Source organism: Perognathus longimembris, chromosome 3, assembly GCF_023159225.1.
Source record: "Perognathus longimembris pacificus isolate PPM17 chromosome 3, ASM2315922v1, whole genome shotgun sequence".
NCBI classification, from domain to species: Eukaryota; Metazoa; Chordata; class Mammalia; order Rodentia; family Heteromyidae; genus Perognathus; species Perognathus longimembris.
In genome coordinates this window covers 6,904,044-6,917,558 of record NC_063163.1, presented here as the reverse complement: position 1 = coordinate 6,917,558, position 13,515 = coordinate 6,904,044, and the positions used below count along the sequence as shown (strand labels likewise).

General features: G+C 36.1%; 1 protein-coding gene across 1 annotated transcript in view; it reads right to left on the bottom strand.

Moving 5' to 3' along the window:
• The window catches only part of Nalcn (sodium leak channel, non-selective), a 212,017-nt gene that overhangs the window by 115,399 nt on the left and 83,103 nt on the right, over positions 1-13,515 (bottom strand). The window contains exon 11 of the mRNA XM_048341128.1: positions 9,267-9,398. Within this exon, the coding sequence (XP_048197085.1) occupies positions 9,267-9,398 (132 nt within the window). The remainder of the gene's footprint in view (positions 1-9,266; positions 9,399-13,515) is intronic.

The following is a 13,515-nucleotide window of genomic DNA, read 5'->3' as shown; positions in this document are numbered from 1 at the left end:
ATTAATAATACTTTGCTGTGTCAACCACATTGTAGGGTTTCTGTTTTCTTTCTTATAAGATCTGAAATTTCTCAAGCAAAACTACAATGATAAACTTTTAAAAAGTAGCTAGATTATGCTGAAAACCACTTTGGCACAGACCTTATTGTAATTACAGATAAAACTTTCCACTATGTGAAATTATTTCTTTTTACCTCTGTTCATTTTCCCCGTGATTTAGCCCCTGTTGTCATTGCATTTGATTCTGGGTATTTTATGTGTTCATCTGAATTAGGGAATGGAAGAGGAACATTAAAATTCTGAGACAAAAGGTAAAAAGTGAACCAATGCAACAGCAATACTTACAAGACATATGTAGTAAATTAACTGAACAACTCGGGGGGAGGGGGTAGTGGGGAGGAGGTAAAGAGAAAATAAGAGGTGGTAGGAGAAAAATGAGGGAGGAGGTAACAAGTTGGATAGGAAATATACTCACTACTAACATATGTCACTGTAACCCCTCTGTACATCACCTTGACAATAAAAAAAAAACTCTCCAATATTGTACATTAAGGTTCAAACATCATCCATGAATCTAACTGTTTATGTTTTTCTGGGTAATCATCATCTCCTCCTCTAAGACCTGCATTTATAGTACATTCTTCCAAACAGAATTGGTTCTTTTAGAGAAAATTTGAATTTCTAATGTGCCCTTAAGTCAATCTCTTGACTGTTTCTCTACCACTTGAGCCACGTCATCGATCCTCTCCCTACAAAGACTTTTGCTGTAAAGAAGAGTGGGGGGCCATTTCAAAATGAGCTTAAAAAGTAAGGTTACTAGTACCAAATGTCTAAAATATGTTCCCATAGACCATCATCTAGTTCCATGTGAGTATAAGCCATTTACTAATTTTACATTGGTTATTAGGAAGAGTGACAGATAGGATAACATGGAGCATGAAATAACATGAATATTACTGAAACAGTTTATTTGAAACCATGAAAACTGAACAGTGAAGCTTACTGAAATTGTTTTTGGAAGGAGACAAAAGGGACATGTTAATGATGCAGGAAGGAAGATTGATTGTGGAAATGTAACAATGTAATCTTATCCCTATAGCTAATGTAACCTAATAAAAAGCACCAAAAAGAAAACTGATGAACAACACGTTTTGATGACCACATTCAAATGTGCAGGTGAATCTATGCATTGTTATTTTCACTATGAGAAAACCATGACCTTTTCAAACATACTAAAATACAGTACAAGAGATTTAGCCAACTATTGTGTTTAAATATACATATTCTCATTGATTTTCCTATTGGAATTCCAGTTCCTAGATTCGCCTGTGATCAAATACTTTGCTTTTACCATAATTTGTTAATTTTTACAAGCTAACATTGTAGCTCTGGAAAACATAATTAACTCCAAAGTGGTTATATTATACAGAAAAAGAATAAAAATAAGCCTAGTGTACTTGAATTATGGGTTAGCCTGCCAAAGGGAAGGCTATGTCAGGATTTATAGGAGGGGATTAGGGAAATTAAATTAGTTCAAATAATTACTAGTTATTTTAGTGTAGGTTATGAGGTTTGGCACTGGATTTAAAATCAAGAGAATATAAGCAATTTAGAAATTCCAGAGGAGACGCAGCCAGAAAGCATGCTTTCTGCCATTCTAAGTGAGAAACCCCAGCATATTTCAGTGAACCCAACTCTGACAGTAGCTGGACAGGGTAGAAATTGTCAGGGTGTTGCAAGATGCGCTGTCTGCAGAGCCTAGTCACTTATGAGCATTTCCCCCCAAGAAGCACCTGAGCCAGAGTCTAGTCCTAGAGCTTTCTGCAAATCCCAGACAATCAGTGGGCAGCCTGTGGAAGGTTGAGGATCCACTTATCATGCCTGTTAGCCATGCTCCATTATCTCCATTATCATGTCTCCCTATGGTAATGGGCTAACAGGTTATCTTACTGTGGACCTGGCAGGGAATACAGTTTGGTTAGGGTACTTGTGGGCTCCCTGCCTTTCACAGGTGCTGCTCAGTGCCTCCTTGTAGCTTAGCCATCCTGTATTCTCTCAGGAGGGCCTAGCATGGTGACCTCTAATGCTAATGACCTCCAAAGGCCACACCTCTAAATTCATAGTTAGCTTATGTTTTCATCCTTTTAACATCTCATTTTAGGCTGAACTTTTGAGGGGAAAAATTTTAGCTTGCTGTCATGTTAGCTGAGTTTAATATTTACTGTCATACAACTTCTATACATTCTTTAGATGGCGTACATTATTTAAATTTAAGCCTTTTTACATTTTCTTGGATCAATATGGGGTGCCGATTTTTAAAATTAAGCCAGTTTCTATTCAAAGAAACATAATTATGTTTTTTCAGAGACATAATAAACATACAACTTGCAGAAAGACAATTTTGTGAGTAAAAAGTGTGCAAATTCAGCTTAAAATAGTATTGAAAAGAAACTTGTAATTGGATCGGTGAGGCTTGCAGATAAAACAAGATGATCCCCAAAGTTGTAAAGGTAAGGAGAAAAAAAAACAACCAAATGGAAAATGGCATGCTTAATATAAATGGAACAATGGAAATTGCTCTGGCCTTTTAATTCGATGAATAATGTATGAACATTCATAGCTGATTGTGGCACGCAGGCCTGTGAAGATCAAACAGTAGAGAGATTTCCTATATGTGACAAGATCCATGAAATATAGCACCTAGGACTTGTGTTACAGTTTCTATTTAATTTCAAAACCATAATGGGGCTGAAGAAAATATCATAAGAGATTGTGAGAGGAAGCTCTAGGCTCTGAGGTGAAATACAATTTCTAGGTGATATACAGTTTCTATTTTATTTCAAAATCATAATTGGGTTGGAGAAAATATTGTGAAAGAAGCTTGTAAGGGGAAGCTCTCATCTCTTAGGTGAAATAAAAATTCAAAAATACCAAAAAATTTGCTGCCTGCATCATTCTAGTGTTGCCTGTAAGCCACCAATTCCGTGGTGAATTTTCAGAATTCGAGAACGAGAAAGCCAAGTTCGGAGATGGGTAAGTGAAGAGTTCTGATTGTCAGTATCGTATTACTATTTTACCTAACATGACAGTTTCCAAATCCTTTAGAAACTTACGAAAAAGTAAAGGTCAGAAGAAAACTAATTAAACTTTTCAAAAAAAATGAACTTGAGGATGATGCCAAAGACTGCTGCTATAGTAAGATGGGTTACTTTCTTAATTTAATCATTTCTTGTGATTAATGAATTCAACTATAGGTGTCATATTTTGCTGGAGGTAAAATAAATCATTTCACTTTTTTCCATTTAAGCAAGTTTTATTAAAGTAAATGTCTTCAGAGGAACGCAGAAAGGGCTTCTTTAAGAAAAGATGGCTATCTGTAAATTGGGGAATGAGTCTACCTTTATGAAAGCCCTTGCGATTCCAAACACGTCGCAATCACAGATTTAAAAAAAAATCATGAAAACAGAGAGCTCTAAAGTTCTGATCAAGGCACATTCCTTTGTTGGTCAGAAACGCCATGATGTGTGTTGTCCACGCGGCTCTCTCTGCCCCATGACTTCATTACTTAAGAACTAACATAGGCATGCCTGTTGAAAACTAACCTCAGCAGCAGAAAGAGAGCCGTGCTCTTCAATCAGGTAAGTCTAGACAAAAGCAGAGTATGTTCCTGTGGATAATGCTAGGAATACAATCAGAACTGACTTGGGGCAATATAAAAAAAGTTGGTCTCTTTCTCACACTGTTGGCTTCCTATATCCCTCCCATCAGTTTATCCCCCCATTATTCCCTTTCTAACCCCCCCCCCCACTTTCTTTCTCTTTGTGCCCATACTGGGGCATTAATTTGGGGTCTGTGCTCTTGCTTGGCATTTTCACTCAAAGCTGGCACTCTACCACTTGAGACAGACCTCCACTACCAGCTTTTTGCTGGTTAACTGCAGATTTGTCTATCTTTGCTAGCCTGAATCAGGATCCTCCGAACTCAACCTCTTGAGTAACTAGGATTATGAGCAGAGACCACTGTTGTTGTTTAAATAAAAGGGGGACTTTGTTGAAACTGCTCACTATGCTGTACCAGTAAGTTTTTTTTGTTAAATATATAATAGTCCTGGATGTCATATATTTTCAAATTACATATACCAATAGAGGAGAAAATAATGTCATAATTCTATTATTTATCATTAAGAAAACTAAAAAAATTAAAAACATAATCATGTTTATTAAAAGGTGAGATGGGGAAGCAATGCTATCTTCTTTTAAATCAAAATGAAAAATTAAAGTTCTTATCAAATATAAGTCTTGTTCATGTGTATGCATAGGCTATAAATAAAGTTTTACTTGTTTCTTTACTAATTCTAAATTTAGGTTAATTAATTCAAAGTAAAACAATTCATCAGCTTTACAACAGGAGGTAAGTAGCTTAATTTATTCTTAAAGGAAATCTTTTTGGATTCTAAGTTGACTCCTAATGGGTACAGTGATTTACTTTGGATTTACTAAATACTTCATTCTGGAATATGTAGAAACCTATGAAAGAAATTACTTCTTTAAAAGCTCATGGCCTTTTGTGATCTATTTAAAAATATGCTTTCAAACGGTTACATAATGCTAAAATGCCTTAAACACAGCATCATTAGAGTCCATAAACTTCAATTGCTGTCATTATAGTAGTTTTGTGGATTAAATGAGATAATGAATTCCTTAAGGCACTTGGCACATAGAAGGCCCTCCCCAAAGTGGCAGCTATTACCCTTGTTAATCTTCATCTATTTGAATTTAACCTGCAAGAATGTTACTGGAAATGTTCCCTACTTCTATAGCTAAGTCAAGATCCAGCCTAGTGATTTCTTTTGTAAAATAAAGTTTTATTGGAACAAAACCATCCTAAGACAACGTTCATTTTTTGTACAACAGTGGCAAGGTTGAAGAGTTGAGACAGAGCAGATGGTCTACAAAGAATAAAATGTTATCTCAGTAAGGTAGTTAGGTGACCTTTGGTTTAAACCAAAAAGAGTTTTTATAAACTAATAAGAAAAGAAAGCTTATTTTAAAGAAGTAAATTTAATGGAATGATTTATCCATATTTGCTTGAAACAATTAACTTTGACTTGTATGAAAGTTTCTGATTCAAAGGGAAGAATTCAATGTGAATGAAGACCAAACATGTTTTGAAAAATGTACACAGCCAAAGTCTACCAATCCAATGGAATAAATTCAGAGTTGTACACAGCCAAAGTCTACCAATCCAATGGAATAAATTCAGAATCCTTAATCCGTTCAAGAGTAAACAATTGGATATTTATTGCCCATTTGATCTAAGTAAGTAAGTCACTGCCACATTCTTTCTTTCTGGGATTTCAGAGTTGGCTACCTTATTCATTGAGATCACTTTATTGATATGTAACTGTTATGTAATTTTATTTATATAATGTATTCATTAGGTGAGTTTGAGACTAAACATATACTTAAACCGTTGCTACCAATGCTGTATAAACATTTATCCCTTCCAAGTGTCCGCTTGCCACCTTCATTGTTGTTATTGTTAATATACTTTCAGAAACAAGTGTGTACAATACCTAATGGTTAGCTGTGGATAGTATGCAGTATAGGTGGCAAATCTCCAGATCTTACCTCAGCATACAATTATCATATCTACTTTGAGTGGCTTGGAAAGGGCTAACAAATAGGGGACATATGCTATTTTATACCTCGATTGTTTTATTGTTGATATTTTACAAAGGGTAAAAGGTGAACCAATGCAACAGCCATACTTACAAGACAATATGCTGTAAACCAACCGTACAACTCCGGGAAGTATGGGGAGGGAACCGGGGATGGGGGAAGGTGGGAGAAAAATGAAGGAGGAGGTAACAAGCTTGATAAGAAAGGTACTTGCTGCCTTATGTATGTAACTGTAACCCCTCTGTACTTCACTTTGACAATAAGAAAGGAAGAAACAGAAAATGAAAAGCATTTATCTAGTATCCCTGAACTCAGCCTGCAAAATTAAAACAGTAATCAGTGAACTCTATCATATAAGCTGCTTAGTTGTTTGTTTTTTTTAGGAATTTCTTACAGCATGATGATAAATTACCTAATCCACATAAACACCACTAGTAAAGAGATGAGTTTTTTTTAAGTTTTTATTATAAAAGAGATGAGTTTTATATCTGCAAAAATTGCATCTCACACTTTTCCCCAGGTTGGCCTCAGATCACAGTCCTCCTACCTAACTGAGATTACAGACATAAGCCACCATGCCTGGCCTTTGCTCTTTGATACTCCTGCTATTTTTATATCCTTTCTTATGCAATCTTGACTTCTTGGGTCTTCATTTAAGTGCCTTTGTGAGTCACACAGACTCCCTTTTTATCCCTTGGTGGCTCAGATCGATCATACTATAAAAATCCTCTAAAACCAGATGTATAGTCAAGCTCACTTTTCTCCTTTCTTATACAAGATCTCAAAATGTTATCTATCTTTCTAAATTGGTACCACTATTGGGGGAAACCTAGAGCCCTGTGGGGACTGTGTCTGGCTACTGGAGATTTGACTGGTGTGCTTGAAGCATGAATACCAGTGGAAAACCTTGGATATGTGGTTGTTTATCCTATGTCTAAGAGGATGAGTGTTTGAGCTGCCTTTGGGCAGGAGGAGTCCTAGCATATACTTAGCGCAGTGCATCCTGGAAACTACATATCTTAGTGCTTCTTGATATTTTCTGAGCCCATAAAAGCAGAGGGTGGGGAGGACATCATCAGTTTCGTCATGTCTGTGGGTTAAACACATTCCTTCCCCCAAAGTGGTATTGGAATACTAGTCATTTAATTTAAAAAAAAGTACAACTTCATGGGCATCTCTTTATGTGTTGCTCTAGAATCTGCTGATTGAAACCGGTACACTACAAATTTATAAGCCTCAAATTCATTTTGATAATTATGTTTTAATTTAATTATTAGTACTTCAATTATTAGTACTTTTTGGTCACTCTCCCCTTTATACTCAAACTTCCCACTATGTTGTCTTATTATTAGCCTGGTTATACTAGGATTTTTTCTACTTCCTTGAGTACAAAAACCAAGGGCACCCTCAACATTGAATCTCTGTGTCAGAATTTTGCTGGGAAGCATCATGTTTCTATCACCTTTCAATGACAACCCAATTTGTAGGAAAAATACAGGTGTTTATCTAGATATAATCTCTTTTTCAGCCCTGTCATTATTATTTATGATCTAAATTTCTTCCTGGACTGTAAGTGTAATATAATGGGTAAGCAATAGGTAAATGTCACATTATAGAGAGTCCTAACTGTGAAAGTTTAGGACTAATACTTTGTTACAGGAAAGAACCCTTCATGAAGGAGGATATTAATAAACAACTTCCTGAGTTTCTTGACATTCTTATAGATGTTTATATTAGTGGATACACAGGCAATCATATTTTAGCAGAAAAGTTTATGTGTGAATTTTTATCTGCTAAGTCAATTTTGAATGTGTTGGGAAAATTCTGGGTGCCAAGGAACAGTCAATGCAATGGCAAACTAATTTTCCCCACATTTTTAATAGCATCAATTCAACTGTACAAGGAGTTTCATTTTGACATGTTCATATATGCATGCAATGCACCTTAATCAGACTCACCCCAACACTTTTGTCTCATATCCTGCTTCTTCTTCACAAAGCTGATCTCAACAAGCTTCACTATTTCCTGTTTCCACAGGCACAGAAAGTACTTTGGCCATATTCCTTCACCTTCAACCTCTCTCTTTCCCCTTCCTCTTCCCTGGACAGGACTTCCTGCATGTTCCTGTCATTCATTTTCTTTACTGTAGCCGAGTTGTTTGAAGGAGTTTCACCTTGGGTATTTCATGTGTGCATATATGGTACGTAATCACATTAATTCCTTGAGTTCTTCTACTTTCCCAGTTTCTACTACCCCCTTAAATTATTTAACAGCTCTCAATGAATTCCATTGTGCTGTCTTCATGTATTTTGGTATTAGTATTTATTCTCTAGTAGAACAAGTCGATTTTATGTGAAAATTACTATTTTTTAAATAAAATAACCATGATTTATTTTTGCCCTTTAAATAGCTTTATTTTTTTCCCCTGGTACTGGGGATTGAACTTAGGGTCTGGGTGCTGTCCCTGAGCCTTGTGTTTAAGGCAAGAGCTCTACCACTGGAGTCACAGAGCCATTTCCTGCTTTTCCTGTGTAGTTGCTGGAGGAGCTATGAGTCTCATGAACTTTTCTGCCTGTGCTGGCTTAGAACCAGGATCCTCAGATCTCAGCCTCCTGAGTAGCTAGGATTACAGGTGTGAACCACCAGTGGCAGGCCTAAATACTTTTTATATATGGAATTTTATATATATGGAATTTCTTCAAGTGTAGCATGGATTTGTATGTATATCTCACTTATATGCCAATCAATCTCTCCATAAATATATCGTTACTGAAATCTGATCTTTTTTGCACCAAATGTAAAGAATGACCTCTGGATATCATCAAATATATTTAAGGTATTAAATTAAAGATATATTAAAGATAAACAAAGGCACTCAAGGAATAACAATTACTTCTCTGAAACTCATGCAGTTCATTGGATGCTTCTGGGATGTTTTTTGAATTACTAAACCTACCTGCTATGAATGCAGTATCTTTTCTTTCAGTTTTATTTTCTTTTAAATTGACATACAATAATGATTCAAATTTATGTTATATTATGTGATGTTATGGTATTTGTATTCATTATGTAATGAGCAAATCAAGGTGATTAGCATATCTATCACCTCAAAATTTTGTCCTTTCTTTGTGTTGATATGGAACGTGGAGCCCAGGTTTTACACCTCAGCTTCTAGTGCAATCATTATTGTACTAGCACTTTCAATTTCTCTCCAGCTTGGTGTTGCTGAGATGACTTGTCTATTTATAATCTTCCAAAGCTGTGCTTGCTTATATTAGTAGCAAACAAGCTAAGGCAACATGAGAAAGGCAGAGAAAATGGAAAGGAGGTAGAAAAACAGCAAGAGTTCCGGTAAGACCCAGGGAAAAAGAGTTACCTTGGCAACAGAACATACTGTGGAGAAGATTGCTCAGGCTCATGGTGACAGGAAATGAATCAGACAACACAGTGACCAGAGGAACCACTTATGAAGCCCACAATAAAACCACTTTGGCGGCAGTCAAGTAATTAGTGCACTGAAATTAATTTTCACATTCATGAAAGGCCCTTTCCCTCGCTCACCATTACCTTGGCCAGCCCACTCACCTCTGCAAGGTAGAACTCGTCATACTGTGATCGGAACTTTTCTCCTTTGTAGTAGTTACTGGCTGCAACTATCACATCCACCGTCACCATGCTCAGAATAAACATGTGGAACACCGAAGACCGCATCATTTTCTGAGGAGGCAAAAGAGAAATAAACTCTGAAATAAACACACAGAGACCCCCATCCTTAAATATAATTCATGCGCGGAGGTCTTGAGCGACACCAACTGGCACAATGCTCTGCATGGCAACCACAGGTTCCAGAGTGAACTTCAAGGAGCGGAATGATGACTAGAAAGATAGCTTTGGAGACCTTCCGCTAAAGATGGAAAACACATTTCACTTAATTTGTATACAACTTAATTCTCACTGATCAATTAAATGAGTTTCTAGCCTTTTTGAATACATGAGAAATGGTTTTTTTTTTCATGAGGGCAACACTACAAAATAAACATTATGTTACTTTGTGTCAAGAGGGAGATGACTGAGGATAAAGACATTTTAGAGATCTTCAGAAAATTGATCAAGTGGGAGAAACTGAAATCTTATCATCTGTCTTCAGTTTCTCCTTCTTATTGATTCCATAAATACTTGTGGGAAATAGTACAATTTATGGTAATCATAATGACTGATAGCTACATTATACTTATTTGATTCCTTGAGTTATTCTAGGCACTTTACAGAGATTGGTTCAACTCATATTCATAACAGTTCTAAGAAGTGATGGCATTTTTAGGACTAAGGACATTGGAGTTCAGAAAAGTGAAATAACTTTCTTGATAACACGTGACTATTGAAGGTGGGTCCAGGATTTGGACTTACTTACGTCTTGTCCAAATTTATCTCCTGTATTAAGGTTGAGATAAATAATATTCAAAAAAGCTAGTATCACAATGGTTGCCAGGTACTGAGTGTTACTATATTGCATATTTTTATACATCCATGATTCATTTAGTTTGTTTTAATTTCCACCATAGCTCTCTATAGTAGGATATAGTAGAATACACACACACACACACACACACACACACACACACACACACACACTTTTTACAGAGTTCAGAGAGTTACAGAACAAGGTTCTACACTTAAGCTTGTTTAAAGTCTATTTTGTAATTGAGGAGTAGACAATATCTAAATAGAGCTTGTGACAAAAGGCTCCAGACAATACAAGTGAAGAGATGTCCAAGGTTTGGAGCCAAGCACCTAACCCCAAACAACAAGCCTCATTCCTCTGCACTACTGCTCAGAGCTAGGTTTGCCAAGCTCCTCTTCCTGGGCCCTATTTCTTTCCCATATGGTTGGGTGTGTCCCATGCTCTTGCCATTTGATATGACCTGCTGAGGGATACGGTAAAGAGGAGGCTTCTTCTTAACACTGCCTTCCTGCACCTGCATTGGAGTTTCAGTACAGCTCCATTGCTTCTAAGTCTCCCTTATCTGTGTGGTGTCAAGGCCACCACACCTAGAGCCAGCTCTCCACCCCTTGTGGATGCTGTGTCCTGGGGGATTTATTCAAACCTCTCAGCGCTTGGTTTTCTTCTCAGTAAAATGAACATCAAGGTGCCTACTCCAGTCTTCACTGGGTCAACATTTATAAAGTGCTTTGAAAAGTGCATGCCCATTATGGATGTTCTTACTAAGGTCTTCAGTAAAAATGAGAGCAATTCTGTAGGTATTTCTTTTTCGGTCAAGAATGAGAAAATAATTTTTCCAAGTCAAAGAATTAATTACACTGTACATCTGACTGAGTGCAGACCCAGGGGATAAAGTTCTAATAAACCAGGAGATGTCAGAGCCGTGGGAAGAACAGACTTAGCGTGGTTTTGTGTCACCTTGGCTACTGATGCATTCTTACTTCCACTTGCTTTTATTTAAAGGTAATATAAAATCGAATTCGAGAACTGCCAATCAACATGCTTCTGTACACTTGAATTCACTTGTAGGAACTACTGACCTTCCTAATGAAGATGAACAAATAATGGACAAGTTTCTATTCCTCACAGGATTTCTATTGTTATGCAGTCTTTCTTTGCACTGAGAGAGTTAAATTCCTTAACGATTATTCCCTTTCTATACTCTTTTCAACATAATGTTCTATTAAAAATATTTCAACTGACTTCCATTTCATCTGCATGACAGGAAAGCCACAACTTTCTCTTTCTATTTTCCTTAGCTGTGTATTTATGTCTTAAGTAAACTGTTATTACTGAAAGGTCCAAACAAAGCTTTTAGCCATGGCTGTCAAAAAACTTTTAAATTGGTTTTGTAACTGTCACAGCTTCACTTTGGTGCTGTCATTGTAATTAGGCTGGTTTTTGTCTGAATGTCTACATGTCTCTGTTGGTATAGAGTCATTAAAATAATCACCTACAATAGATTTTGATATGCTATAATCACCATGGCTTAGTCGACTTTCTCCAAGGTAATAACTTTCAGATATTAAATAAGAATTAAGGTGATAAGTATGTACAGCAGCTAAATTTAAACATTAAAATCAGTAACTCCAGCCCTAATACCAGAGCCGGTGGTACAGGCATAATTCAATTCAACCAATATTTGAAACTGGCTCTCATCATTTTCCATAATGCAAAATGGCTGGTAATACTATATTCTGACTCACGCTTATATCTATATGGGAGCCTAAATTTGTACCTTCCATTTCTTTTTCCTTATAAAAATTAAAGGAATATGTTCAAGTGTAATCAGTGCCACAAAAAATTGTATACTTTAAGGTTTCCATAATTGCCTTTTTCAACAGGAAGGTATAATCTACCTGTATGCTTTTATAGAGCTGCACACACATATATAATGTCTGTATATACATTCATACACACACATATATATATATGGATGTGCATACTTCTATAGTTCTCTATATATCTAATATAAGCTTTTCAGACATATGCACTTCAATGTTTTAAAACTTCTCTTTAATTGCAATATCATTTTAGTTTACATTTAAGGAAATTAGAGACAAGTTCTGAATGTTTTCAATTTGGCTTTGATCCAAAAATGACTTGTTTATGTGACAGCTGCAATTATCGAAGTATGAAGAGAAGACTAGAATAGAATTATCTCCAAGGCATAAAAAAAAATCTGTCAGGAGCCTTTCTACTGAAACAGTGGTTCCTAAACCAGTATCACCCTGGGAGATTATCAGAAATGCAAGCTCTCAGGCCCCACTGCAGACGTACTGAATCTGAATGTGCCACCTGTCCCCAGGAGATTTGTGTGGCAAATCTAAGCCTGAGACGCATCTTTGTAGGGGATGAACTGGGTGACCTATAAAATTACATGATTCTAAAATGCTGTCAAGAGTAAAATAGAACATAATATAGATTAGAATAATATTACAATAGTACATTAGGATACACCTACACGAAAGTGTGTGTCAAACTTCCTCCACTCATATCCCTCTCAAATTCAGGGTCAAGAATAGACTAAATCGGTAAGAGAAAGTACTTGCTTCCTTTCCCCTAACTTTTGGGGGCTTTATGAAGATATTCTCAGACTCTTTCATGAAGTCAAAAGATTCAGAGGGCTTTTAGCAGTTGGAAAAGGCTTGGAAATTATCTAGTCTTAAATTTCTTAATTTAAATTTAATTTATTAACTTAAATCTAAGCTGATACCTTGCTTTCTTTCCCAGTGCAAACAATTTTGAGCTTCTGTTCTGCAGAATTATCAGATAACAAATTTTTGTTTTACATCACTAAACTTGTAGACATCTGTTTTAGGTGCAATAGGAAATTAAATTATTGCCAGTGATGTTGGTAGAGGCTAGCAAAGCAACTCCTTTGCAATATGATTTTACACTAATGCTGTGCTACAAAATTCTACCTGTCCAAAGGGTTACATTCAAAATGACTTGCCAGTATAGTGTTCTGTAAAATTTATTATTATTATGGTTGAAACCTTATGCCAACTATGACTTTTATCTTGCTTTATATCATAAAGTACAATGAGACAATAGATCTGAAAAAAAAAAGACTCTGGGTCCAACCTCACAAAAAAGGACAAGAGAAACTGTAACCTCTCTGTACATCAGTTTGATAATAAAAATTTGAAAAAAAATACAGTGCAAAAAAAAAAAAGAAGAGCAAGAAAGGTCAGCATTATTATTAATTAGTTTTGAGTTTTCCTACCAAAGGAAAGCTCTCAAGATACTATGAAGTCTAAGCTGAACATAGATAAGCATCTTCACACAATTTAAATGGACAGGAACACTATCTTTTATCAAAATAAGAGC